Source organism: Equus caballus, chromosome 7, assembly GCF_041296265.1.
Source record: "Equus caballus isolate H_3958 breed thoroughbred chromosome 7, TB-T2T, whole genome shotgun sequence".
Classification (NCBI taxonomy): Eukaryota; Metazoa; Chordata; class Mammalia; order Perissodactyla; family Equidae; genus Equus; species Equus caballus.
In genome coordinates this window covers 16,793,359-16,819,023 of record NC_091690.1, presented here as the reverse complement: position 1 = coordinate 16,819,023, position 25,665 = coordinate 16,793,359, and the positions used below count along the sequence as shown (strand labels likewise).

General features: G+C 34.2%; 1 protein-coding gene across 1 annotated transcript in view; it reads left to right on the top strand.

Moving 5' to 3' along the window:
* GUCY1A2 (guanylate cyclase 1 soluble subunit alpha 2) overlaps positions 1–25,665 on the top strand; it is a 275,698-nt gene that overhangs the window by 64,212 nt on the left and 185,821 nt on the right. The window contains exon 4 of the mRNA XM_023644737.2: positions 5,740–6,458. Coding sequence (XP_023500505.1) covers positions 5,740–6,458 — 719 coding nt within the window. The remainder of the gene's footprint in view (positions 1–5,739; positions 6,459–25,665) is intronic.

Below are 25,665 nucleotides of genomic sequence, written 5' to 3'. Positions count from 1 at the left end.
TAAAAGGAGAATTATCTACCTCTAAAATGGTAGGAAATCACTGTTTAACCCTTTACAGTTTAAGAGCAAAACTGATGAGGATCTTTTTTTTTTACTATTATCCCAACACTTTTACTTACTGAACTATAAAGTACTCTGAAACTACAAAGGTTGTACCTCACCCCAGGATTCAAATGAGACTGTCTTGATAGATCACATTCAAAGCAGTTTCCCTTAAAATTACAATTTGGGCAGTAGGATTTCTTTTCAGCCTTTCTTTTTTGTTATTATTTAGACATAGGTAATATTTACCCTTAAATCTCCTCTGGGAGGCAGAGATGAACTTCAGTCATTTCTTTGTAGATTGGCATGACACTAGAATAATATTTTTATAAAAATATTAGTTTTTACTAAGAAGAAATTTTAGTTTTCACACTCCTCAACCCATTTCACTGTCTTCTGTCTCTATTCCTCCACTGAAATTGCTCTGTCAAAGGTCTGCAAAGTTTTAACCAATTCAATTTACAGTTTTCTGTCCTTGCCTTACTTGACCTTGCTGTGGCATTTGATAACTGTTGACTGCTCCTTGTAACTCCTTTCTGTTGACTTCAGTGATGCATTAGTTCATTCAGCATCCAGCTAATATTTATTGAGCACCTACTCAATGCCAGGCAGAACGCTAGGTGTTGATGATATAGAAGTGAGCAAGACATGCATTTTTCCCTCCATACAGACATTTTACTCTTTTGATACTGTGCGTATTACACAAGACTTAGTATTAGACAGATTTCTCTTTGAGACCTGTCTCGACTGCCTACAGTTGTGTGAACATAGGCAAATTTCTTAACATTCTTCATCTATAAAATGAAGATGATTAAAAATATCTGCTTGATAAGAATGTTTTAAAGTATTAAATGAAGTAATCTGTGAAAATCTTTGGTACACTGCTTGGCACTCTTTTTTCCATTCTTGTTGGAACTGCCTAATTCATTCAATATAATCTTCTTTTTTTTGGTGAGAAAGATTGGCCCTGAGCTAAGATCCATTGCCTATCCTCCTCTTTGTGCTTGAGGAAGATTGTCGCTGAGCTAGCGTCTGCGCCAATCTTCCTCTATTTTGTGTGTGGGATGCCACCTCAGCATGGCTTGATGAGCAGTGTGCAGGTCCATGCCTGGGATCCAAACCCGTGAACCCTAGGCTCCCAAAGCAGAATGCCTTAATTTAACCGCTATGCCACCAGGCCAGCCTTAATACAATCTTCTTTTAAAGACATTACAGCATGTTTCTGGCTGGTACCTTTGACTCTGGTGTTGGCACCCTTAGTCCAACTTCTACTTTGCTGATTAATACCTCATCCCCCCGCCCCTGCTCCTTAGACATTATGCACCTACTACTTGCCCTTCCCTGACTCTGCTGGGCTCTTCCACCTCCCTGCTTCATCTGTACTTCTTTACTGTCCATCTGCTGAGTGCTTGTTCCTTCCTCACTGGCCTTTTGAACATCTACTTTTTCTTAAAATCTCTTTTCAAACATTATCTCCCTAAGGAGAGAGTCAGACATTCTTTTTTCCATACATCCGTGGTACTCCTATATGCCTCTGTTATAGCTCAGTCACGTTGTAATTTAATTATCTGTAGGGGCCCACGAGAGAAAAGAATGTGGCTAGTTGTCTCGGCATCCTTAGATGAGTCACAACTGTAGCTTTAAAAGCTTGCTTGTATTTATCACACAAATGCTTAAATGAATGCTAAGTCTCCACGTGCCAGGCATTATGCTAGTGACTGGGATGCAGATGTAAATGGGATAAAGTCCTTGTCCTCAAGAAGTGTGCAGTGTGAAGTGGATAGATAGAAGAGGAGAGACAAAAGATCCAGGTCATGAATGAACAGACTATTTCATTTACAGCTAAAGGATGTCAGCATTTAGGCTAGTCATTTTTTATTTTAAAGAGGTGAATTAGTACTTTAAAATTCTAACTTTTAACTTACTTGTTAATGAAAGCAGTTTTGTTATAAGTTTTGCCTCTTGAGGGAATGTATTCTTTTTTTTTTTTTTTTTTTTTAAAGATTTTTTTTTTATTTTTTCCTTTTTCTCCCCAAAGCCCCCCTGGTACATAGTTGTGTATTCTTCGTTGTGGGTTCTTCTAGTTGTGGCATGTGGGACGCTGCCTCAGCGTGGTCTGATGAGCAGTGCCATGTCCGCGCCCAGGATTCGAACCAACGAACCACTGGGCCGCCTGCAGCGGAGCGCGCGAACTCAACCACTCGGCCACGGGGCCAGCCCCGGGAATGTATTCTTATAGACCCGAATGCCGAGTTGTCCTAGTGTCTTGTGATATGAGGAGATGAACGTTGGCTATATGTTTCAAGTGATTTACTCTAAGTAGGGGGTTTGCATCAGTCATAGGTGGAGCCTTGGGTGTGAGAACTGCCCCAGTTGTCTAAGCTGAACTCCTTTCTCTGTGCTTTCTCAATTTTGAGGTAAAGTTTCAGGTGGAAGTGTTGGCTGTTGATTCATAGCATCTCGCAAAAGTTGAAGTGGTCTTACTTTAGTTTTAATTTTTCAAACTCTAAGAATTTTTTCTTCTTTTCTGATCTTATACAGTTTAACAATTATGAGAACAAAATTTTTCTTGGTGAATCAAATATTGTGATTTATATAGACTTAGCATGTATAGTATTTGAGTATAATATTCAAAATAATTCAGTTTTTCTTTACTGATACGAGTCACTTTAGTACCCTGGTAGGCCTTAGTATTATCAATTGAGAATGAACAATCATAGTACCTTAAGTACAGAAGTACTTTTAAAGTGCAAGGATTTCTATTGATGGAATGCTGTACTCACAGAGTAGCTTTTATTTTGTCGCCCCTGGTGAATTTACTTATTTGTTATTTTCTGGGTGATTCTTGGGATTCTGGCATTGGAAATTAAACATAAACTTACTGTATTATATTAATACCTGTGTTCTTAATAATTGTGAGGGCATTTTTAATTCCAAGAAAAATGCAAATTAGAAGAAATTATATTTTTCTCTTCTGTGCATAAAGACCCTAAGTCTTTTTAAGATACCACTTTTCAAAGTATAGAAGCAATCCATGGAATATTTTCAGTAGCATATCGAATTTTGTTGTTCAAATATAATTAGGTTATAGGAATTTTTATTTATTCTAAATTTTGTTTTTAATAAGAATTTAATAATTTAAAAATTTAACAGCAACAAAGGACATAAATTTAATTTGTGTGTGTGAGAATTTTTAAATCACGGCATAGTGATGTTGATGTAAGGATTTGGCACAGAAAGAAGTTTTAGTGAAGGAATTTTCAGATAGATAGTAATCAAACCAGGAGAATATGGTGTATAAGCCAAGAGAGAAGAGAGATTGGGAGGAGGGAGAGGTGATCGACAGTGTGAAATTAGAGGAAAAACAAACAAAGTTAAGTAAGATAAGGGTAAAATGAGGTAAATTTGTTTAAATAGTTATAAGAGCAGTTCCAGTAGAGCAGTTGGAGCAGGAGACACATTCCAGTGAGCATCATGTATCTCGTTCTCTCTCCTACGCCAAAGAATTGGACAGATAAATGCTATTATTATCAATTCCAGCTGGCATCATTGTTAGCGAATGCAACATATGTTGAAGGGCCGTCCTGCAACATGACAATGTAAGAGGAGTGGTGATGTTTTTATCTTAATAGGTGACTTTCACAGCTTGCCTTGAACATCAAATCTGTGAAACTAAAATTAATGTGAGATGCTTCTTAGTAAAGGGACTCTTTTTCACTTAGCTTTTCTACTTCTTTTCATCTCACATTGATTTTAGGAACTTTGTCCTAAAGACTTCTTAACTTGGTTACTACAGTGTTTAGACTCCATAGTAAGCTATCAAAACATATTTGATGTGTTTGGACTCTATTTTTTAAGTAATATTGTCGACTCTGTTTTATTTCCTCACTTCTGGATGGGGAATAATAAAGGTAGGAAGAGCAGGCTAAGCCCTAGACTGCCTAGACCGCTCTGCAGCCTAACAGGACGCTGGCAGAGTGGCCTGTCTTCCCAGTCCTGCCTGACTTTCAGGCCCTGTTCATAAGATGGAATAGACAAGGCAAGAAAATATGAATGTGCAAACTACATGTATTGATTTCAGTCAAAGCCAAAGGCAGAAGCAATGGAGTGACTTTGTGTAGAAGCTTTCTTTAGCATACAGACTCAACTCTTTTATCTGCGTTGTATTATTCCTCTTTGGACAGTCATATTTTTCCTTAGATCATCGTTAAGGGTGAATCTAACTAGATTACATGTGACTTCTGCTTCTAATTACTGTATCATGCATTGTGCATGTATGTGTGTGTGTGTATGTGTTTATTTATCACTATAATTCTATTACTATAAGGTAGAGTTCCTTTTGCTACAGCATCTGGGAATGAATATGAACGAAAAAACTTAAGAAAGAACTTTGTCGGTTCAGATTCCTCTCCATTTTTTCCTGCTCTCATTTTTGTGGGTAAAAGAATGAATGAAGATCATTCCACAGTTTTGTTTTGTTTTTGTGAGGAAGATTGGCCCTGAGCTAACATCTGTTGCCAGTCTTTTTCTTTTTGCTTGAGGAAGATTGTTGCTGAGCTAACATCTGTGCCAATCTTTCTCTGTTTTATGTGGGATGCTGTCACAGTGTGGCTTGACGAGCAGTGCTAGGTCTGCACTTGGGATCCGAAGTTGCGAACCCCGGGCCGCTAAAGCGGAGCGCACGAATTTAATCACTATGCCACTGGCCCAGCCCCCATGCCACAGTTTTAATTCCTTGTTTTATCTTTCTCTCCCTGGCCTCTAGCTGACCTGCATGACTTCCTCTGAGATTACTAACTTAAGTGCTTCTGTTTACACTAGATAACCTGATGCCTTTCCCCACTCGTGTACTATAGATTCCTCTGGTTAATATTTCCCACTTCGGGAAAGAATTTTGTTAAGTACGATGGTAATATTGGAGGGACATAACATAGAGACAACTTTATAGTTGCCACTAAAGAGATTCTTTAATGATGAGGAAAATCATTAAGAAAAAGATATTATTTGTGATAATTACAGCAAATGGAGTAGGGTATTGAAAACAAAAGTGAACAGCTAGATTAACAGCATTTAAAAAGTTCATGCTGCAAGGCTAGAGGGGAGAGAGGACTGAACAGGTGGAGCACAGGGGATTTTTAGGGCAGTGAAACTACTCTGTTTGATATTATAATGGTGGACACATGTCGTTATATATTTGTCAAAACCCAAAGATGTACAACACCAAGAGTGAACCCTAATGTAAACTAAGAACCTTGGGTGATAATACTGTGTTAACGTAGGTTCATTGATTGTAACGAATGTACCATTGCAGTGTACTATGTCAGTAGTGGAGGGGGGTTGTGTGTGTGGGGGGCAGGGGGTATGTGGATAATATCATTACTTTCTGCTCAATTTTGCTGTGAATCTAAAACTTCTCTACAAAATAAAGTCTCTTTAAAATCAAACAAACCAACAAACAAATAGTTTTATGCTCATTAACATCTTAGAATCATCCAGAGATGAGCTGAAATTTACTTTCTCTGACTCAAAATGAATCAGTTAACTATTTGGGAAATTTGTGGACCCAAGGGAAATTGCTTGCTTTTGGAAATCTCTTGCTTCACTCACTAGTTATCTCATTTAGTAAGCATTAAAAATGCTATAAATTCAGCTATTTATATTATACTTCACTAACATTTGCTTCTCATTTACCTCTAGGTTTGAAGTTTGAGGAAATTCAAGAAAGATTTGGTGAGGAGTTCTTTAATATATGCTTTGATGAGAATGAGAGAGTCCTTCGAGCTGTAGGTGGCACATTGCAGGACTTTTTTAATGGCTTTGATGCTTTGTTGGAACACATTAGAACTTCTTTTGGAAAACAGGCCACTCTGGAGTCACCATCATTCCTATGCAAAGAGCTCCCTGAAAGTACTCTTATGCTGCACTACTTCCACCCTCACCACATTGTGGGGTTTGCAATGCTGGGGATGATTAAGGCTGCAGGAAAGAAGATCTATCGTCTAGATGTGGAAGTGGAACAGATTGCAAATGAGAAACTGTGCTCTGATGGTTCAAACCCAGGCAACTGTAGCTGTCTTACTTTCCTTATCAAAGAATGTGAAAATACTAATATCACGAAGAACCTTCCACAGGGAACCTCCCAAGTTCCTGCAGACCTCAGAATTAGCATCAACACCTTCTGCAGAGCCTTCCCTTTCCACTTGATGTTTGACCCCCACATGTCAGTCCTTCAGCTGGGGGAAGGCCTAAGGAAGCAGCTGCGGTGCGAAACTCACAAAGTGCTCAAGTTTGGGGACTGCTTCGAGATCGTTTCTCCAAAAGTTAATGCCACCTTTGAAAGGGTCCTGTTGAGACTGTCCACCCCGTTTGTGATTAGGACCAAGCCTGAGGCTTCTAGCACTGAAAATAAAGACAAGGTAGGTGGCCATGAACTTGAGACGGGTGATGGGAGCTGGAAGAGTGCATAATTATTTCAATAAATTACATACTGGCTGTACTTGTCATTATTTAGGCAAGAGAGCTTAAAGTGCCATTTAGAAAATTACTGGTCCCTGGATGTGTGTAAAAAGATTTGGCCCTATTCCCAGCCATTTTGCATAGTGTCTGCCTCTTCCATTAATTTATTTCAGCATATAAAAAAGAAGACATTTATTAATACTAGCCATAGTAATTACAAAAATGATAGGACTCACTAAAAATTCAATACTGTAAACCCATGAATATTTCCACTGATTGAAGACAAACTATGAGAGAAATGGTAAGACTGATTTCAACATTGTGGGATTTGCTTGTCTTATCATTAAATAAATATGGGTAAAAGTTAACTACACTTTGACTATGTTCTGTTCTAAATTTCATAATCTAGGAACATCTGGTTTACATTCTGTTTTTATCTTTATATGCAGAATAATGTATTTTCTAAAAGTTGGAAATTTAAGTGACTATCTCAAGACTTTTCCTCTAATTAAATTTTAGTATTGAAATAGAGATTCGTTCCTTTAGAACATGTTTACTCCTTGAGAGAATACAGTGAACACTCGGAATCTTTATTGTGAATTTCTTTGAATCCCTTTGGGGAAAATCTGGGCTATAAATTGTAAATAAATGATGGAAAGATAACAGAAATAAATCTTAAAATAGTTGAGTTTAAGCAAACATATTCCCACAGGTAAAAAAATGTTTTGAAAAAAGTCAACATTAAAATAAGTAATAAAATGTAAATAAAAATCAGTCATAACTATTTCAAATTTGGTAATATACTTTCAGTGATTAATTTTTCAGAGAAAAATATTGTTAATTTCCAGAGTAGATATTTGAATGTACCTTCACTTGCTGGTAGAGCTTCCTTTCAATATTTTATATCCAGATAAGTAAAGTTCTTTTAGGCTATTCTTAAGTATTTTGTTCCCAAGCATTTTGCGCAAGCTGTTGGCTTTTAGAAATGAACACGTTGCTCTGGGCTAAAGGAGGGAAGAGTTGCAGACACAATTAAAAGCTCAGTGAGTGAATAATCTGCACATATTCTGCAGTGCCTGCAATAATAAATTAAATAAATGAGGAAATAGCCTTCTGAAAGCAGAGCCAAAGACTTTTTTGAGATTTTTATACAGCATTAGCTTCATAATTGATTAATTTTTATAATTTTGAAATTCAATGGAAATATTTTAAACTAAATATTTGAGAAAGATGGAATGATGCACATTTGTTCAGTATGATTGAATCAGGTGATTTAGGAATATCATTTAGTAGTGTTTTCATGGTATAAGTTAAGTGATTTGAAAACATTTAAGGATAAATGTGAAGATTCCAATTTGGCGTATTTGGATATTTTAGTCTGAATGAATTTTTGTTCCTATTTGATTACACATGATGTTTTAAATAATGTTTTTCACATGGGCATACTTTATTTATATATGTGCATATACTACATTCAATACTTATATTGAATTCAATTATACATTCAATAATTGCTACACATCTTGAAACTCTTTAGAATGGAAGAAAGTTGTTAAATGTGTATTTTTGTCTATATTTCTAGTTGCTTTAAAACTGGAATTATTCTATCTTTTTAATTTAGGGAATATTAAAGCTGTCAGTTCTGTTTTACAGAATACAATATTTGGCTAAGAGGGTTTGAAGGATTTTTGGTCTTTAGAATTGAAGTTAATATTTTTGAAGATGTGCCTGAAGTAGAATATATTATTACCAATGTTGGTTATTTTGTATATCTTGTAGATTTGAAGAAAATTAATTTAATTTAAGGTTCCTGCTTCAGATTTTCTCCCCCTATTTTTCATCTGGCTTGTATTTCTATTCAACTTGTATACCAGGGTAAGAAATAGACATAATGAAATGATGACTCAAATGTCAAGGCCCCCTGCCAATACCAATAATCAGGAACTGTGCTCATTGAGAAGATGCAATTATAATTTAAACATGTTAGTGACAGGTTAAAAATAAAGCAATAGGCAGGATTTCTAGTTAGAATAAGGAGAGCAGTCCTCTCATCCTTATGTTTACAGTTCTTCTAGAGTAGGACATTTAGGAGGCTGCAGTCGGCCCAAATTGAAACTATAGTCAATAAAGTTGTGGCATGGAGTAGTAACCAGATGAATCACGTTTCTGAATTATTATGTTGCCAAATTCCAAATTTTTAGTATCTTAAAACATGGAAAGAAAAAGAAAATCAGGATTCAAAATTATGATTCTGTTGATAAATTTGACCTCGTTATTCATTATTTTCCCCATAATAGCTGTTCTTGTTAATAAATAACTGCATGTCGTCTGAAGTTTCTAATTTTTTTTAGCGGGCTTTGATAAGAAACTGCTATTTTGAAATAATTTAGGATATTTGTTCCTTAGTCTAACGGTGAAAGCTTTCATGACAATTTAACTATGTTGGCTCTGGACTTAATGATAGCGAACCACCGACTCTGCAGTCAAGAGGGAAAAATACAACGAAAAATGAAAGCTAATCGTGCAACTGAATGACAGTGAATCCTGTGCAGAATGAACTGTGATGCTTTTGCTAAACCGTGATCTTTGTGTGTCAGTCAACAGTTAACTGTGTGACTAGAGGTAGAACACGCTTGTGAGCAATGTGGTGAGACACTAATGGAACAGAAAGCCATCATCCTAGATTCAGAGGATTTACATCTTGATTTGCAGTAATGAGTTATAAAGACATAAGGGTTGGTTCCCAGAAGCAAGAGTGTCGCTGAGAGGCATCTGATGGAGTAATTGGTGGCAGGCTTCAGTTCAATGGAGTTTTGAGGTCGGAAAGTACTCTTCCAGATGTCTTGGCCAAGCTTTGATTCCCATTATTTAGTTCCCTGTACGTCTTCTCTAAGTGATCATCCATGCCTCACATAGTCTTCTCTATTTTCTTTTTTCCCTATATGCAATTCTTATGTTTTCATCTTTTCTTAAGCTCAATTTCCTGTCCAACATCTTCTTTCCTTATCAGAGGTCAAGCATTAAATATGAATGAATTAGTTCATTATTAAAAAAAACTGGATTCGGCATCAGGAATTAAGACTGAATTGGGAGTCCATATTGATTTGTGCTGTGTATCTTTCAGGTCATTCAAATCTAATATGGTGCTGAGAATTTGGAAGTTTATTACATAGATCTTTTGAGGCATTTTGGTGAGTTCGAGAAGAAATTTATTGCAGTCCAATATGCAGTGTAGGGTTAACATTTAGTCATATAAACCTAACTCATTGACATGGATTCTAAAGCTTCTTTGTATGGAGGGGCCCATGTTTGTAGATAGGGCAGTTAGCAAGTAGAGTAATGGCACATAGCTTCCTTTTCTGGATTGTAAGGTCATGATGTGGGGGCGGGGGGGTGGGGGGGAGTGGCAACAGACTGGGTGAGAGGTGTCTCTGACAATCACAATCTTAGTGAATCTCCATAATTTCTAAGCCTCAGATTGATTCATTTGGAAATTAAGGAGCCTAGACTAATAATTAGTATTTTTACTCTTTACAAGTCGTCCTTAACGCATATACATTTGTACGAGGTCAGCTGATCGTGAAGCTTTCTATCATCACTATGATTCAATGAATTCAGATGTGTTTTTAAAAAGAGGCAGAGGGGAATCTGACATTTCAACCAGAAAAAGCTCCTTCTATTATCTAAGACTAAGTTAAAATAATTTTCTGACAGCTTAGGCTGCCTACCTTAGAAAGTTGTTTGTGAAGATTAAATGACATAATCCATGTAAAATTCTTATTATATCTTCGACCCCAGGGTTAAGTGTTGAATAAATGTTCATTATTATTACTTCTACCACTATTATTAGTGTTGTTCTTTTGCACTGGAACATTCTTCCTTATCCATTCTCCTCCTCACTTCTTGCCTTAAAGAAGAAAGTACTGGAATGCAGAAGGTTTAATAATTTTAGAGAAATATCAAGCCCACCTAACATCTTCACAAAATACGATTTGGGCCCTGTTTCTTGTCTTCTTAATAAAGACTAGAAGAGAGCTTGTCACAAATTCTATAGGAGCTCTGTTTGGATCTGCTTTTTATTTATAGACTATTGTTGTTTTAAAATCTGCAGTCTCCTTTTCAGATTGACTAAAGTTTGGAACCAAGTTTTTATTACCTGTGTCTAGTAATATCTTTATGTTCACTTGTTACAGCACTTTGCTGTGCCAGTGGCTTCTAAAATAAAATGGACTGGTTAGTTTAGGCACAGCCTGAAACAGCAATGGATTTTGAGAAACGATAAATGAGTTCTTTTGACATTTTTGTCTTAGTAGCAATGCTTCCAAGAAGTTTAATAACATTGCGGAAGGAGTCCAGCATTTGAAATACATCATGCCCAAGACAGAGCAATAGCATTGTTATTCATCTTCACTTTTGTTCTCAGGGTTGGAACTGAGGAAAAGCATAACAGCAACACATTTCTTTTTCAATCCCCAGAAACAGCCGCACATTTGTCTTATTAATTAGAAGCTACAAAACAAAAGCTGGGAAACAATTTTCAAAGAATAAAGGAAGAATAAACCTCTGATTTTCTGTGGTCAAATCAGTTTCCAAAATGCTCCTTTATCTTTTTAGACACATGCCCATCTTTTTGTGACATCAGGATTGAAAAATTTAAAATATGTTTATTAATCTTACCATACCATAATGACACTGCTGAAAGAAAAGTTTCATCTGGCTGTCAAGAATACATCTTTTGATTCAACTTAAATTGAATTAATTTGGGAAAATGTGAGCTTTCCTTCTCTGTTCAGGTAATAATAGTCTATTAGAGAATTTCAAATGTTGAATAATAATTTTAGTGATGGACAAAATGACATTTAGGGCTTTCTCTATAAATTAGCATTATAGAGCATGCACTTAACTTCATTCGGGATTATCTGGAGTTTTCTTTACTCTTTAATTATGAATGAGATCTTTAATTTTAATTTTTGCGTTAGTCATTTTTCTCTAGGCCTGCTCCCTGACCATAAACTGCTGCTTTTTTCTTTTCTTTTCTTTTCTTTTTTTTTTTGGTGAGGAAGATTGGCCCTGAGCTAACATCTGTTGTCAATCTTCCTCTTTTTTTTTCCTCCCCAAAGCCCCAGTACATTGTTGTATATCCTAGTTGTAAGTCATTTTAGTTCTTCGATGTGGGATGCTGTCACAGCATGGCTTGATGAGCGATGCATAGGTCTGTGTCCAGGATCTGAACTGGTGATCTCCAGGCTGCCAAAGTGGAGTGTGCAAACTTAACCTCTCGCCCACGGGGCTGGCCCCTAAACTGCCTCTTAAAGTAAGTTAAACAAATTGAGATTCTGATACAGATATTACTGAGGTTCATCCTGGCATGCTTTCTCTCAATTTCTTTTAATGCCTGTAATGTTAAAATTACTGTATATTGGGTGCTATATTACTGTATAGTTACTTTGTATAGTCAGAGGACTCAGTAGGTGGTTACGTGGTGAATGATACAGTCAGCCCTCCATATTCATGGGTTCTGCAAGCATGGATTCAACCAACCACATTGATGGAAAGGCTTATGATGGTTGCCTCTGTACTGAACAAGTAAGATTTCTTTCCTTGTCAGCAATCCCTAAACAATACAGCATAATAACTATTTACATAGCATTTATGTTTACAAGTAACTTAGAGACGATTTAAAGCATACAGGAGATGTGCATAGTAGGTTATATGCAAATACTAGGCCATTTTATATAAGGGGTTTGATCATCCGTGGATTTTGGTGTTTGCTCTGGTCCTGGAACCAATCCCCTGTGGGTACTGAGGGACAACTATAAATTCCTGATTGTGATCCTCATGCTTAAAGTGCACATTTTGCCATGTTTTTGTTTTTGTTCGCAGGAAAAATTGCAGCCCCTGAACTTAGAAAGGAGGTGCCTCCTACTGGAGGTCAGACATTATAGTTCTAGTGTTGTTGGGTGTAAATGGGGGAGTGAATTAGACTTTTTAGTTAAACATTGTTCGCAGTCTTTCTTTGCTTTCTCCTTTTGTTTTTAACTTAGAGTCATAGCTTTTGGACTCAGTAAATTAAAAGCTGAAGAGCTGTTTTGAACCCGTTATTTACCTCCCAGTTTTTAATGGTGCTCTTTATTCACATTAACACTTTTTGTAAGTGTATAGTGCAATGATTTTTAGTAAATCTATATAATTGTGCAACTATCACAATAATACAGTTTTAGAAAACCTATCACCCCCAAAATTTCCTGTGCCCATTTGCAGTTAATGCCTGCTCTACTCTCAACCCCAGGCACCAACTGGCCTTCTTTTATCTCTATAGAATTATCTTTCCTAGACATTTCTTATAAATGTAATCATACAAATATGTAGTCTTTTTTTGTCCGGCATAATGTTTTTGGGGTTTATCCATGTTGTAGCACGTATGAGCAATGTGTTCATTTTTAGTACTGAATAGTATTCCATTGCATAGATATACAACAGTCTGTACACCCACTCACCAGTTGACGGAAACTGGATTGTTTTCAGATTTTGGCTATTATGAGTAATGTTGCAATGAATATTTGCATGCAAGAGTTTGTGTTGGCTACATTTCCATTTCTCTTGGGCAAATTCCTAGGAGAGGAAATGCTGTGTGATATGGTAAGTATGTGTTTAACTTTTTTAAGAAAGTGCCCCACTGTTTAACAAAGAGGCTATGCCATTTCATGTTTGACCAGCAATGTACGAGAGTTCGAGTTTCTTCAGATCCTCACCAACACTTGGTATTGTTGCTCTTTTTGATCATAACCATCGTAGTGGGTGCAGAGTGGTACCTTGGGTTTAATGTACATTTCCCCAATGGCTAATGATAAACATCCTTTTTTGTGCTTATTAGCCATTGATATAATTTCTTTGGTTAAATGACTAGTCAAATGTTTTGCCCATATTTATTGTGATTTTTGTCTTCCTCTTATTGAATTGTATTGTTTAAAAATATAAACATTCTGGATATTATATTGACTTCAAAAGGTACTGTCTTTTGAAGCACAAAAGCTTTAATTTTGATAGCACCATTTTTTCTCTTATGGATCATGCTTTATGACATCTAACAAATTTTCGTATACTGCAAGACCACAGAGATTTTCTTTTTCTTCTACATGTTTTATAGTTTTAGCTTTTACATTTAGATTTGTGATCTATTTTGAATTGATCACTGTATCAAAATTTGTTTTGCAATTAGGTATTTTAAGTCTTCCAAGTTTGTTCTTTTTCAAAATTGGTTTTTTTTTTGTATTTCCACAGAAATTTTAGGATCTGCTTATCAATTTCTAAAAAAGCTTCTGGAATTTTGATAGGGATTGCACTGAATCTGTAGATCAATTTAGAAAGAATAGCCATGTTAACGATATTGAATCTTCCATTCCATGAAGGTATTGCTCTCAATTCATTTAGAGGTTCTTTAATTTTTGTCAAGAAATGTTTTATAGTTTTCAATGTACAAGTCTTGCACTTTTTGTTAAGTTTTTTATTTTTTTGTTGTCATGAATGGAATGTTTTTAAATTTTATTTTTGTTAATATGTAGAAATACAAATTATTTTTGTATATTGACCTTGAGTATTATGACCTTGCTAAACTAAGATTAAGACTAGTCCAATATTATAGAATAGAAGAAAATTCTATTTTGAGGGAGAATAGATTCTTTAGGATTTTTTACATATAGGGTCATGTAGTCTGAATTGAGATAGTTTTTCTTCCTTTTCAGTCTACCTTTCCTTCTTTCTCTCACTCTTTCTTTTTTTTTCTTAGCTTATTGGACTAGATAGAACCTTAAGTACAATGTTGAGTAAAAGTGGGGATAGTGGGCACTTTTGCCCTTTTCTGAACTTAGAAAAAGCATTAGTCTTTTATCATAGGTATGATGTTAGCTGTAGGTTGATTGTGTATGCTCTTAATCAGATTGAGAAAGTTCTTTTCTATTCCTGGTTTGTTGAGACTTTTTATGATGAGTATCTGTTGGATTATATCAAGTCCATTTTCTGCATCTATTATTGAGCTAAACTTAAAATCTTGGGATAACTCCTACTTGGTCATATATATGAACATTTTTACATGTTGCTGAATTTGGTTTGCTTATATTTTATTAAGGATTTTTGCAACTATCTTCATGAGAGATACAATTCTGTAGAACTTTTGTTTCTTTTTAAATTTTTTTCTTGTGATGTCTTTGGCCTCAGAGAATGAGTTGGTAAATGTCTATTCTTACTCTTTTCCTGAAACACTTTCGGTAGGATTGATACCATTTCTTCTTTTAATATTTGATAAATAGTTACTATTTGCATGCCATATCTTTTTCTCTTCTTTTCCTTTCAAACTATGTTTGTCTATGAATCTAAAGAATGTCTCTTATAAACAGTTGTAGTTGGCTTTCACTTTCTTACACAGTCTGATAATTTCTGCCTATTGATTGGATTGTAGTATATTCACATTTAATGTAATTATTGACTTGTTTGAATTTATGTCTACCATTTTGCTATTTATTTTCTCTACATCTCTTGTCTTTTTGCTCATATTTTCTTTCTTTTGTAATTCTTTTGTATTAAACAAATATTTTTAGTATGCCACTTTAATTACTTAATGATTTTACAAATATATTTTGAGTTATTTTTATTAGTGATTGCTTTAGAGATTATAATGTATAACTTAATTTATCACCATCTCCTTCAAATTAATACTGACCTAATGTTGGTGGACTGTAACAGTTTTGTTCTTGTATAGCTCCATTCCCCACCCCCTTTTTGTGGTATTATTTACATGTTATAAACTTAGTTATATATAATAACTGTTGTGATTATTATGTGTAATTTAATTGTTTATATAACAATTGTAATTATATATATATATTTTAAAAGGAATTAGGAAAATAAAGGAAAAATATATTTGAGTGTATTCATATACTTTTTTATTTTTATCCACATATTTTCCATTACCAGTGCTCTTTATTCCTTCCATGTTTCACATATTTTCTTTCAACTTGAATGAGTTTCTTTAGATACTTTGTACAGTATGTGTATTAGCAACAAGTTCTGTCACTCTTTGTTCATCTCGAAATGTCTTTATTTCACCTTCATTTTTGAAAGTTTTTTGGATACAGAATTCTTGGTTGGCAGTATTTTTTTTTTTTCCAGCAGTTCAATATGCAGTTTGCTACCTTTTGGCCTCCATTGTTTCCAGTGAGAACTTAGTCGTTAATTATATTCTTGTTCCTTTCTATTTCTGTGAAGGACACAGAACATGGTGATGTAATAGAGAGTGACTGGTCTTAGGGGTTAAAGAGATTGGGCAAAGAAGACCTCACTTAGAACGTGGCGTGTAATCTTTTTAAATGGAATATATAAGGCTCATGCATTTGTCTCCTATCTTGATACTGATAGCATTCTAAAGTGGTTACTTCATTGCACCATTTGACATATTTTGTATCCTTGCTAAAGAGTCCTTCCTGAGGCTTCCTTTTTTTTTTTTTTTTTTTAATAAAGCTATATTTTATTTTTTGGCTACTGCAGAATTTTACTCATATATTTTTTCAATCTGTTATTGGATTCTTTTTATTCCGAAATAATTTGTACTTTGTATGAAATTTGGAAAATGTAGGCCATTAAGAAAAAAACCTCTTTTTTTAAAATTATTAATACCCTGAAATATCCACTGATAACATTTTGGTGTACCCATTTTTACTTTTTCCTGTAAATCCTGTTAGTTATATAGCTGTAGACAATTGGATTTAAAAAAAACTCTTTTTCTGATGAAAACATAATTGGTGCCAATTTAGTCTTTAATTGTCTTTAGTATCGCAGTTAGCTATTTTTTTTGTGTCATATTTTCTCTGACAACTCAATAACAGTCTAGCATATTTTGGTACATATACTACCCCCATTCTTGTTATTTCCCATGGAATCATCTTGTATAATCTTCAATTTACCCTCCTATAAAAAATTTTTATGGAGAAACTCTGTTCAGAAATTTCTGTTCTGTAGAAATGTCTAAGTCTAGGCTTTATCAGTGAACACTGTTTACATATTTCAGTATCTCCTTGTCTTACATTCAACTTTTTGCTTTCCATTCATAGCTTGGGTTGAATTGACAGATGTATCTCTGAGAATATTCTTTCTCTGTGCCCATATGGTAACCCAGCAGCTGTAGTTGAACCTCAAGGCCAGTATATATCTTTAGACTTGCTTTTTTTCTCTGAGCAGCAACTGAACTCTATGGGCCAATCCAACACTCCAAGAACATTAGAAAAATATTATTGACATGTCAGTGTTGTTATGACAACACCACATGATGCATCACCTAAGAGAACACACAGCAGTTATCTTAGCAACCTTCACCTGTTTTCATCAAAGAACTCCAGAGCCTGATTGTTAACTCTATTGTCAATGTGTTAGGAAGATAGTGTAGGTGGTCATGGTACATGAAGTATATTCAAGACAGAAAAGGATATCAGATGCATGGAAACATAATGCACTAGATTTTCTTTTTTCTTTTTTGTCATATTATTATTATTATTATTATTTTTTTTGAGGAAGATTAGCCCTAAGCTAACATCTACTGCCAATCCTCCTCTTTTTTTGCTGAGGAAGACTAGCCTGAGTTAACATCCGTGCCCGTCTTCCTCTACTTTACGTGTGGGACACCTCCCACAGCATGGCTTGACAAGCGGTGCGTAGGTACACACCTGGGATCTGAACCCATGAACCCCGGCCGCTGAAGGGGAATGTGCAAACTTAACCGCTGCACCACCAGGTCACCCCCTCATATTATGTTTTGACTCTTCAGGGATTCTGAGATTTGGTGTAATTGGGCTCCAGAACTCATATCGCAACTTAATTTTTTATTGTTGTGGCAACTTTTAAATCATGACTTAAGCTATGTCATTTTTTTTTTAAAGTGGATTTTATGGTAGTATCTAATTATTATGATTCTGATCAAAACAATTAGCTCTATATGTGTCTTGGTTAGGCATCTTCCTTGAATAATCCTAGAAGTGGTGTGGAGCGGCATTACTGTGTGTGATTAAGAATAGTCTCTGGAGCAGAGCTTCCCAAGTTCAAATTCTATCTCTGTCATTTACTAGCTGGATGATCTTGAGCAATTTGACTTTTACAAATGTGTTTTTCTTGCCAACCTCAGGGCCAGTGGGCCTCTCTTGTCCTCTCCCACTTTCCTTGCAAACTGTCACATTCTTCTGACCTCCACAAACATGTTTACTACTTGTTTCAGTTCTACCACCAAACTTATTTAAAATTCCCTTGGTTGTTTTCCTTATCTTTAATTCTTAGTTTTGATTAAGCCCTACTCCCTTTGTTAAATTTTAGTATCATTCATTCTTACTATGGTTTAATTTTTAAAAAAGCATCTATATATTTTCATGCAAGGCATTTGAAACAGTGCCTGGAATATTGAAAGATATTAAGTGCTGTGCATGAAAAAATTCAGAAGAAAAAAGTAGAAAGTACCTTCAAATATTTGAACAGTTATCAAATAGAAGAGGGGTACTATTTATTCTATTTTGTTCCAGAAGGCAAAACCAGGATTGAAAAGTAGATTTATAAGGAAGTAGATTTAGGGTAGGATTAAGAGGAACTTTTCAACAATTGGAGATATTAAAAATAGAGTGAGTTGCCTTGTGAGATAGAAAGCTGCAAAACACTGGAGAGTTCAAAAAGATATTGAATGATAACCTTTTAGAGATATTTTATTGAAGATTCGTAAAGGGAACCCAAAAATCTTCAAAGGTAAATAATATAATCACCTTATTATTGCACAATGCTATTTTCAGGGAATGAGAGTAGTACCCATATTATGGACTTTCTGTGCACTATGAGGAAAAACTTCTGTACCGTTTTATTTTCATAGTAGATATGGTTTAATCTGAAAAACTAATGAATCTGTGAAATATACAGATTTGTAAAAGCTATAATTCTATTTAGAAATCTCTGTTCTTCCAAACCTTAGTACATGGTGCCATTCAAAATTCAATTCAACAAACTATCTTTGAAATGCCGCCTACATTGGGTTCCAAGTTTAGCAGCCAATTTTCACTCCTCAAAATGCAATGAAAACTTGATTTCTGTGACCTATTATGAACAGTTAGACGTAGTAAAGGCTGTCTTTAAAGCATTTTCAACATACAGGAGTGCTTGATAAGAAAGCTATTTATTTATGCTTTTCAACATCTATGAAATTGGACCTTCAGGAAATCCTGACATAGGAAACAAGTCATTAGGATATCAGTCTTTAATAAGTTTTGTTCAGTTACTAGAAAATATAAAGTCAGTTTTCATATTTCTAGTGTATTGGTGGTTCACTTCTTGTTAGATATATCTGTTTCTATGGTACTTGGAAAAACATGATGCAGAACCCTGGGTCATGTTTAAGAGTATTTCCTTATTGTGTGAGAGAATGAGTAGAGTTTGCATATTTTGTTTTTCTGAAAAGAATCAAAATATTTATGTTCGAATCACATGATGGTCTTGGTTTGTTTTCACTTTTTCCTTAACTTAATACAGGGTGTGTGTTTTTCATGGAAATTCAGTGGAATAAAAATCTAATCTTATTCCAGAAGACAAGCAGAGGAAGAAAACTGATCCCCAAACTCTTGAAGGAGAGGTCAAGAACTATATTTCTTGACAGGACAGACTTATCTATGATGTTGTTGATGGTGAATATTAGGAATGCTTATGATAACATGTACAACTCTTTAAAAGTATTGAGATTTCAATTTTATATGTCTCAAAATTACTGGTCATGAATGACTCTTTATTGACCATTCAGTACCAGCTTCCGAATCCTTCCTTCCACTTTAGAAAAAGTGTGAGGGAATCTCACTATCTCCAGCTACATATATGGAGAACTTATACTATGACCTATAGTACCATGAATTTCCATATTTTCTAATTTAGATGTTATTAGAAATGTGATAAATGTGGCTCTAATACTAGAATTTCAGTAAATAAGAGTTAGAAAGAAATTCTTATAAATATTTTACCTTAAAAGTGTTCTGTGCTACTCTGATGCATTTCCTAGGTAGGTTATAAATTCTTCTAATCTTAAGATCTTTATGAGACTAATTATGACAACTGTTTTCAGTGGTTTAATTACCACTCAACTCTGTTCTGTGGTTTTAGAGACTTCTTCCATATATGAGTTTATTTTTCTGTGAAATAATATGTTATTTTATGCATAATATTTACATTCTGTATAAACTCAAAAGGAAATAAAATTTTGTGAATTTAGAGTCCTTAGTTATCCCCCCCAGTTTACAGAAAGAAATAATATTTAATAAATTGTTTACAGATTCTGTTTTCTGTTTCTTTATAATTCTTTTGATTTGACGGGACTGTGTATTTCATAGAATTTACATTTCAGCCTGTCAATTTTTCGATTTGTAAGTAGATACTTTTTAAAATTTTATTGTATTGTGGTAAGAACACAACTTAAGATCTACCCTCTAACAAACTTTTAAGTGCACAATACAATATTGTTAATAATAAGGCAGTGACTTGCACAGCAGATCTCTAGAACTTATCCATCTTGCATTACTGAAACGTTATTCCCATAGATAGGACTTTTTAAACTTGAATCTGTGCTACTAAATTACAGAAGGGAAAGAATAATTTTGTGGAAAAAAGGATCCCAATTTTCTATTTCTGATAGGGATCATTGGACACTATAAAAATGTGTTTGGTTTTCTTAAAGAATATTATCTTGGAAACTTTACATATAGTTTGGTCTCTTTAGCTTTCCGCAGACATTTCTTTGAAGAGAACCACTGTTCTACAGTCTGACCTTCTGAGGGCTGCCAACATTCAATTTATAAGGCTGCTTCTCACCACTATCATATGACAATTTAAAGTAATCTAATTTAAAAAATATGCTTGAGAGTCTTCTTAAAGTCTAAATATAGAGTATGTGTACATCTGCTTTGTTTCCCTTAACCACTAATTTGATAATTCCAAGGGGAAGAAATGATTAAGTAGATCTGGTATGAAATGTTCTTTATAATCTGAACAAGGGGCTGATCTCATGTTTCCTGGAGGAAAAAATTTCTTATAAATTTTTAAATGCTTTTGTTATGTGGATAAAAATTGACTTGAGTACGTATTACTTTCCTGTATTTACCCTTAATAATTCTTGACTCCTTATACTTAAATTATATTTACTTTTACCTATTATAGGTGTGAGGATTTCCCGGATTAACTTTTGATTATATGTATTCCCTTCATTCCTTACCTTAATCAGTAATTACTGTCACCAAAATCTGTGGTAAGTTTCAAACTTTTAAATTTATTTTATTTGAGATACTCCTTTTCCCAAATTTATCTGTCTTCTTTATCATTGTTTGTATTCAATTTTGGGGATGGTTTTCTTGATTTGGCATAACTGGATTGACTAAGACACTATTTTTAGCACATTGGAAGTTTCAGGATATTTTTCAAAAGCACAGTTTATGATGGAGAAGTCTCCTACTGTTGATAGCATGATTCTAAATGTTGCTTATCAGACCAACCATTGACTTATTTATAAACTATTATGTATTATAGTATACAAGTTATTTTTTTATTTTTAGTAGAAAAGGTCAAAAATCATTTTATTCATCCTGTCAGAAATCAGAGTAGAAAATTATGATCATCTGATGATTTCTTCCATTTATTTTTCCATTAGAATTTATCAAAACATTAAAAAGTCCATTTTTTTAAAAAAAATTATTTATTTATTTATTTTTAAAAGGTCTATTTTTATTTAACTTAAATTGAGGTCTAGAATCTCTGACAACATTTACCCTTTCTGACTTAAGGATAATTTCAAACAGGTTTCATACCTCTTGATAAAAATTGACTAGCACTAGGAGAAGAGACTGTGCTCTAAAATTCTACCAGTGACGGTACAGATAGACATGAAACATGTTTCATATGGCAGTTATTGTGAAGGATTAATAAAGTGAATTGAAGTTTAAAATGAACATGAATTTCTTTAAAATTATTGACTTCCAGATTCTGGTCAAAAATCTTAGTATACTAAAAAAAAAGATGATCTTGGGGACTGAACCTTTGAAAACTTCCTCAGGATTTTAATGTACTTTGGGAAAATAGCTTGTAAATTAGCCTGAAAGGTTACATAAAAGTTTTTTTGCTGCTCTTTCAAAGATGATGATTATGATGACAACAATGATGTGTACTTATTGAGTGCTTAGTACCAGCACTAGACATTTTATATATATGCTCCCATTTATTTCCCATAATAACTCTGTGAGGTAGGTACTGTTACTAAGGACTACTTTATAGATAAGGAAACTGAAGTACAAAGATGTTAAGAAAACTTTTCCAAGGTTATATTGCTAGTCCATGCCAAAGGCAATATTTGAACCCAAAGGCAATATTTGAACCCCAAGATCATATATAGCCTGAAATAAATTTCCTTAGCATATTCTGTTGAAGGGATATAAAACAGCATGTAATTTTTGAGCATTTATGTAAAAGGGACTGTTATAGGCACCATATAGGCTTTTATTCTTACAGAGTCTAAGATCACTTTGGGAAATAAGATATAATTATCTGTAAAGGTCGTAATTAATACAGAGGTATAATGATGTTCTCCATCGACTTAATGTCCGTCTGAAATTATAATGCTCTTTCTTTGAGAGGAGCTAAATTTCTTTTTAAATACCACATTTAGATAATTCTTTCAATTGTCCTATGAGCACAAAAGTAAATGATGACAAGCTATGCTATTGACAACTGTATCTTTTTTTTTTATGGTATGGGGAAAGCTATATGTGCTACTTCTGGAAAGTTGAAATAATTTCTTTCTTTCTCATCTGTTATAAAATCATATAGGAAGTTCTAGTACTATCTTGATTGCTTTATATAATATCTTCGAAGTCTTCAGTCTATTATTCTCCTCCCTGTTTTATTCAGTGGAGTTTTGATGTATTGTTACCATACCCATTTCATTTATAAATATTTGCTAAAATCAACATTCTAAAGAATGTTGCTTTCAATGCATCTTTTTATCATATGTTTCTTTACAAGTTTCCACAATATTGCATTTAACTTGTCCATAATGTCCTATTGACAACAGCTTGTTTAGGCGGATGTGGCTCTGGGCCTTCAAAAGAAGTCTTGGGAATTCATCTGGGCCAGTCACATGCACGACCTAGCATCAATGTCTTGTCCTTTCCGTTCATTTTTAAGTCAGACATGTTGAGTTTTGTTTATTATTCTACTCCCAACGTCTAACCATTGTCTGGCATACAGCAGACACTTGGGAAATGTTTGCTGAGGGAGTGATTGAATGATTTTGAATGATTTTGTTATTCATTCTGTTTTGTTCTTAAGGCCAAAGTGTGAGAATACACATGACAGCATTTTGTAAAATACTGTTCAGTTGTGAGAAATTATTAAATAAAATTAATTCATTCATTCATTAGTGGTCATACTTAAACTTTCACTGTTAACGTAAAATAATTTGATTTCTTAAACAATATTTCTCTAATTTACTTGTCATTGTACTCTGCCAGGTATAAAATGAGAAGACAAAATAAAGGATTACAAATAAAATCCTAATGAAGTAATTTTCTGATAACAGGTCCCCATTTATGATTATTAGTCCAATTTCAATCATTGCCTATAACATAAGTAATTCAATCTTATTATAATTCCCTTTATTTTCTAGCATGTTTCTACAGTGGGTTTTCCAAATTTTGACCTCAAGTCTCTAGTCATCTTTATTTCCCTTCTTTCTTTGCCATTACTGCCTACATATATTCAGTCATGTTTCAATTCAAAACCATTTATTGAACACTTATTTCATTACAAGCATATTGGGAGTAAACATATGAATATGACACATTTCCAGCCCTCAAGGAATCTCTTATTGCTCACTACTCATATTGTGCACGTTTTTGTTTCTGTGTCTGTCTTTTTCATTATTGTGAACTTCTTAAGAACATGAACTTTATCTTATCCACCTGTATTTCTTTAGCACCCCATACAGTGCCTGACACAAAGTAGGCATTCAATTGTTGATTAAATGAATAAACTCACAAAGATCTTATCCTTCATTATGAAAGCATATATAAAACTATTTCATGCATAAACCTCAATTCAAATTCTTCTTTCACCTTAATATTTTAAAATAAGAGGGGAGGTATTTGTTATCATCATTTTATAGTTGAAGAAACAGAGGGGCAAATGATAGAAACGATTTACCAGATGCTATGTTACTAGCACCCTTTCTGCTGATACCTGTTCTAGAATCATTTTCATGAGGAAAGCAACCTATGCAAAAAGCTAATTGTAGGAGTGTTAAGAGTTCAGCCATTTTCCAACTTTTATAGGATAAATACTTTTTTGGGGTTGAGTTGGTGTGCTCCTGATGTTTGTATTTGGAAAAAGAAATAAGCATCTTCCTTAGTAAACTCAGTAACTTCTCTAATTCTTGAGACTCTTCTTTGTCCTCGTCACTGTGTTGTGCTACACATTAAGGACACGGTGATGAATAAGCCGTCTGTTATTAATCAGCTTCCATCCTGGTGAAGGACAAGACCAGATTCCTTGTGGCAAACACGCAATAGATTGTGGTAACTGCTAACATGGAAAAGGTTTGTTTGGTTTTCGCTTGTTTGATTAGTTACTGTTTATCAAGTACTTACTATGAGAAAAGCCTTGGACTAAACACTTTAAATACACAGTCTCGCTTAATTGTTTTGACAGCCTTATAAGGCCAAATCACAAAGCAATTCCCATTCTATGGATTAGAAAATTGAGATATAAATATTGTGTTGTGAGGCCATCAAAGAGTAAATAATTGGTTCTATGTAGAGGAATTATAGAAGGCAGTTGGGACTAGGAGAATGACATGATCATATTGGTCAGGGAAGAGACTTAAAGGATTTATGTAAAGGATATTCTTAATAAGAGAGTGGTAGTTTTTCACCAGAATTGTTTTAGTCCTTTAATCATCTTTGAAGCCTTTTTTGGATTACATTTTGTCTGGAGGATCACATTTCTGGCATAGATCCCTGGGAATATGAGGAAAGAACATCTTAGAATGTTCCAGTTGGCTGGAAGTATGGAAACATCTGAGGGATTTTTCTGGTCAGGTCCACTAGGAGCAGAAATCATGCTACAAGTTCTGATCTTGGAGCGTTTCAGGATATGGGAAATTGAATTCAGTGAACATGGAAATAATGATGAGAAATCCATAAACAAGATTTAAAAATAGGTGACTTCCATGCCCCGTTCCTGGCTTTTCCCATGGTGTCACGTAATTATATTATATTGCACATGGACTGAATAAGGCAGAGTACATAATAGTTGACCTTATAATCTGACACTTCACTGGCTTTAGGACATATTATATCTATTGAATTGATTATAAAAAGTGAAAAGAAAAATCAAAACTAGGCTCATCATAGGATTCTGAATATGATAAAAAACAGAGAAAGCAGAGGCTCCATTGCTTTTCATTGCTAGAATGTCATTACTTTAGTACTTAAGGAAGCATTGAAGTATCATTATGTGAGAGTAATTGCAATAAAGACACTCTGAATAAGGGGAACTCCTGAAATGGATGTTCTTAAAAGAAATACAGTTTTGTTTGTAGTCAACTTTATTCAGTGTTGTGAAAGAAACCAGCAACTTAATGTCCTGTTACTCACTTGAACTTCTAACAAAGTGTTAATAAGAAGTAGCTTACAAGGACTTGCTTTAATGGCTATGTAAGAGTCATATGTAATTATATGACCCAAAATGGCAAACATTTGGAAATATTTAAATTATTAAACATGGTTCAGTTTCTTTTAATAGATTAAAATTGCCCTGAAATTGTAATCTTATTTACACTTTTAATGAGGTTTAATAAAATTTACACTTCACACATATTGATGTATTATAAATTTTGATTTGTTGGAATGTGATTTATTAACTTTTTTATTTATTTCCAGTGATAGAAATAAAGTAATTCGTTTGCATTTCTGCATGCTAATTAATTCAGTTCCAGCCTAATTCTGGGTCAGTCTGTCTGTCTTGAGTGTCTTCTCTAGTCCCAGTAACTATGAACAGGCTGACCTGTTCTCAAATTATCTGTTGAAAGATCATGAAGCAGCTGTTTGTAACTCTAAATCATTT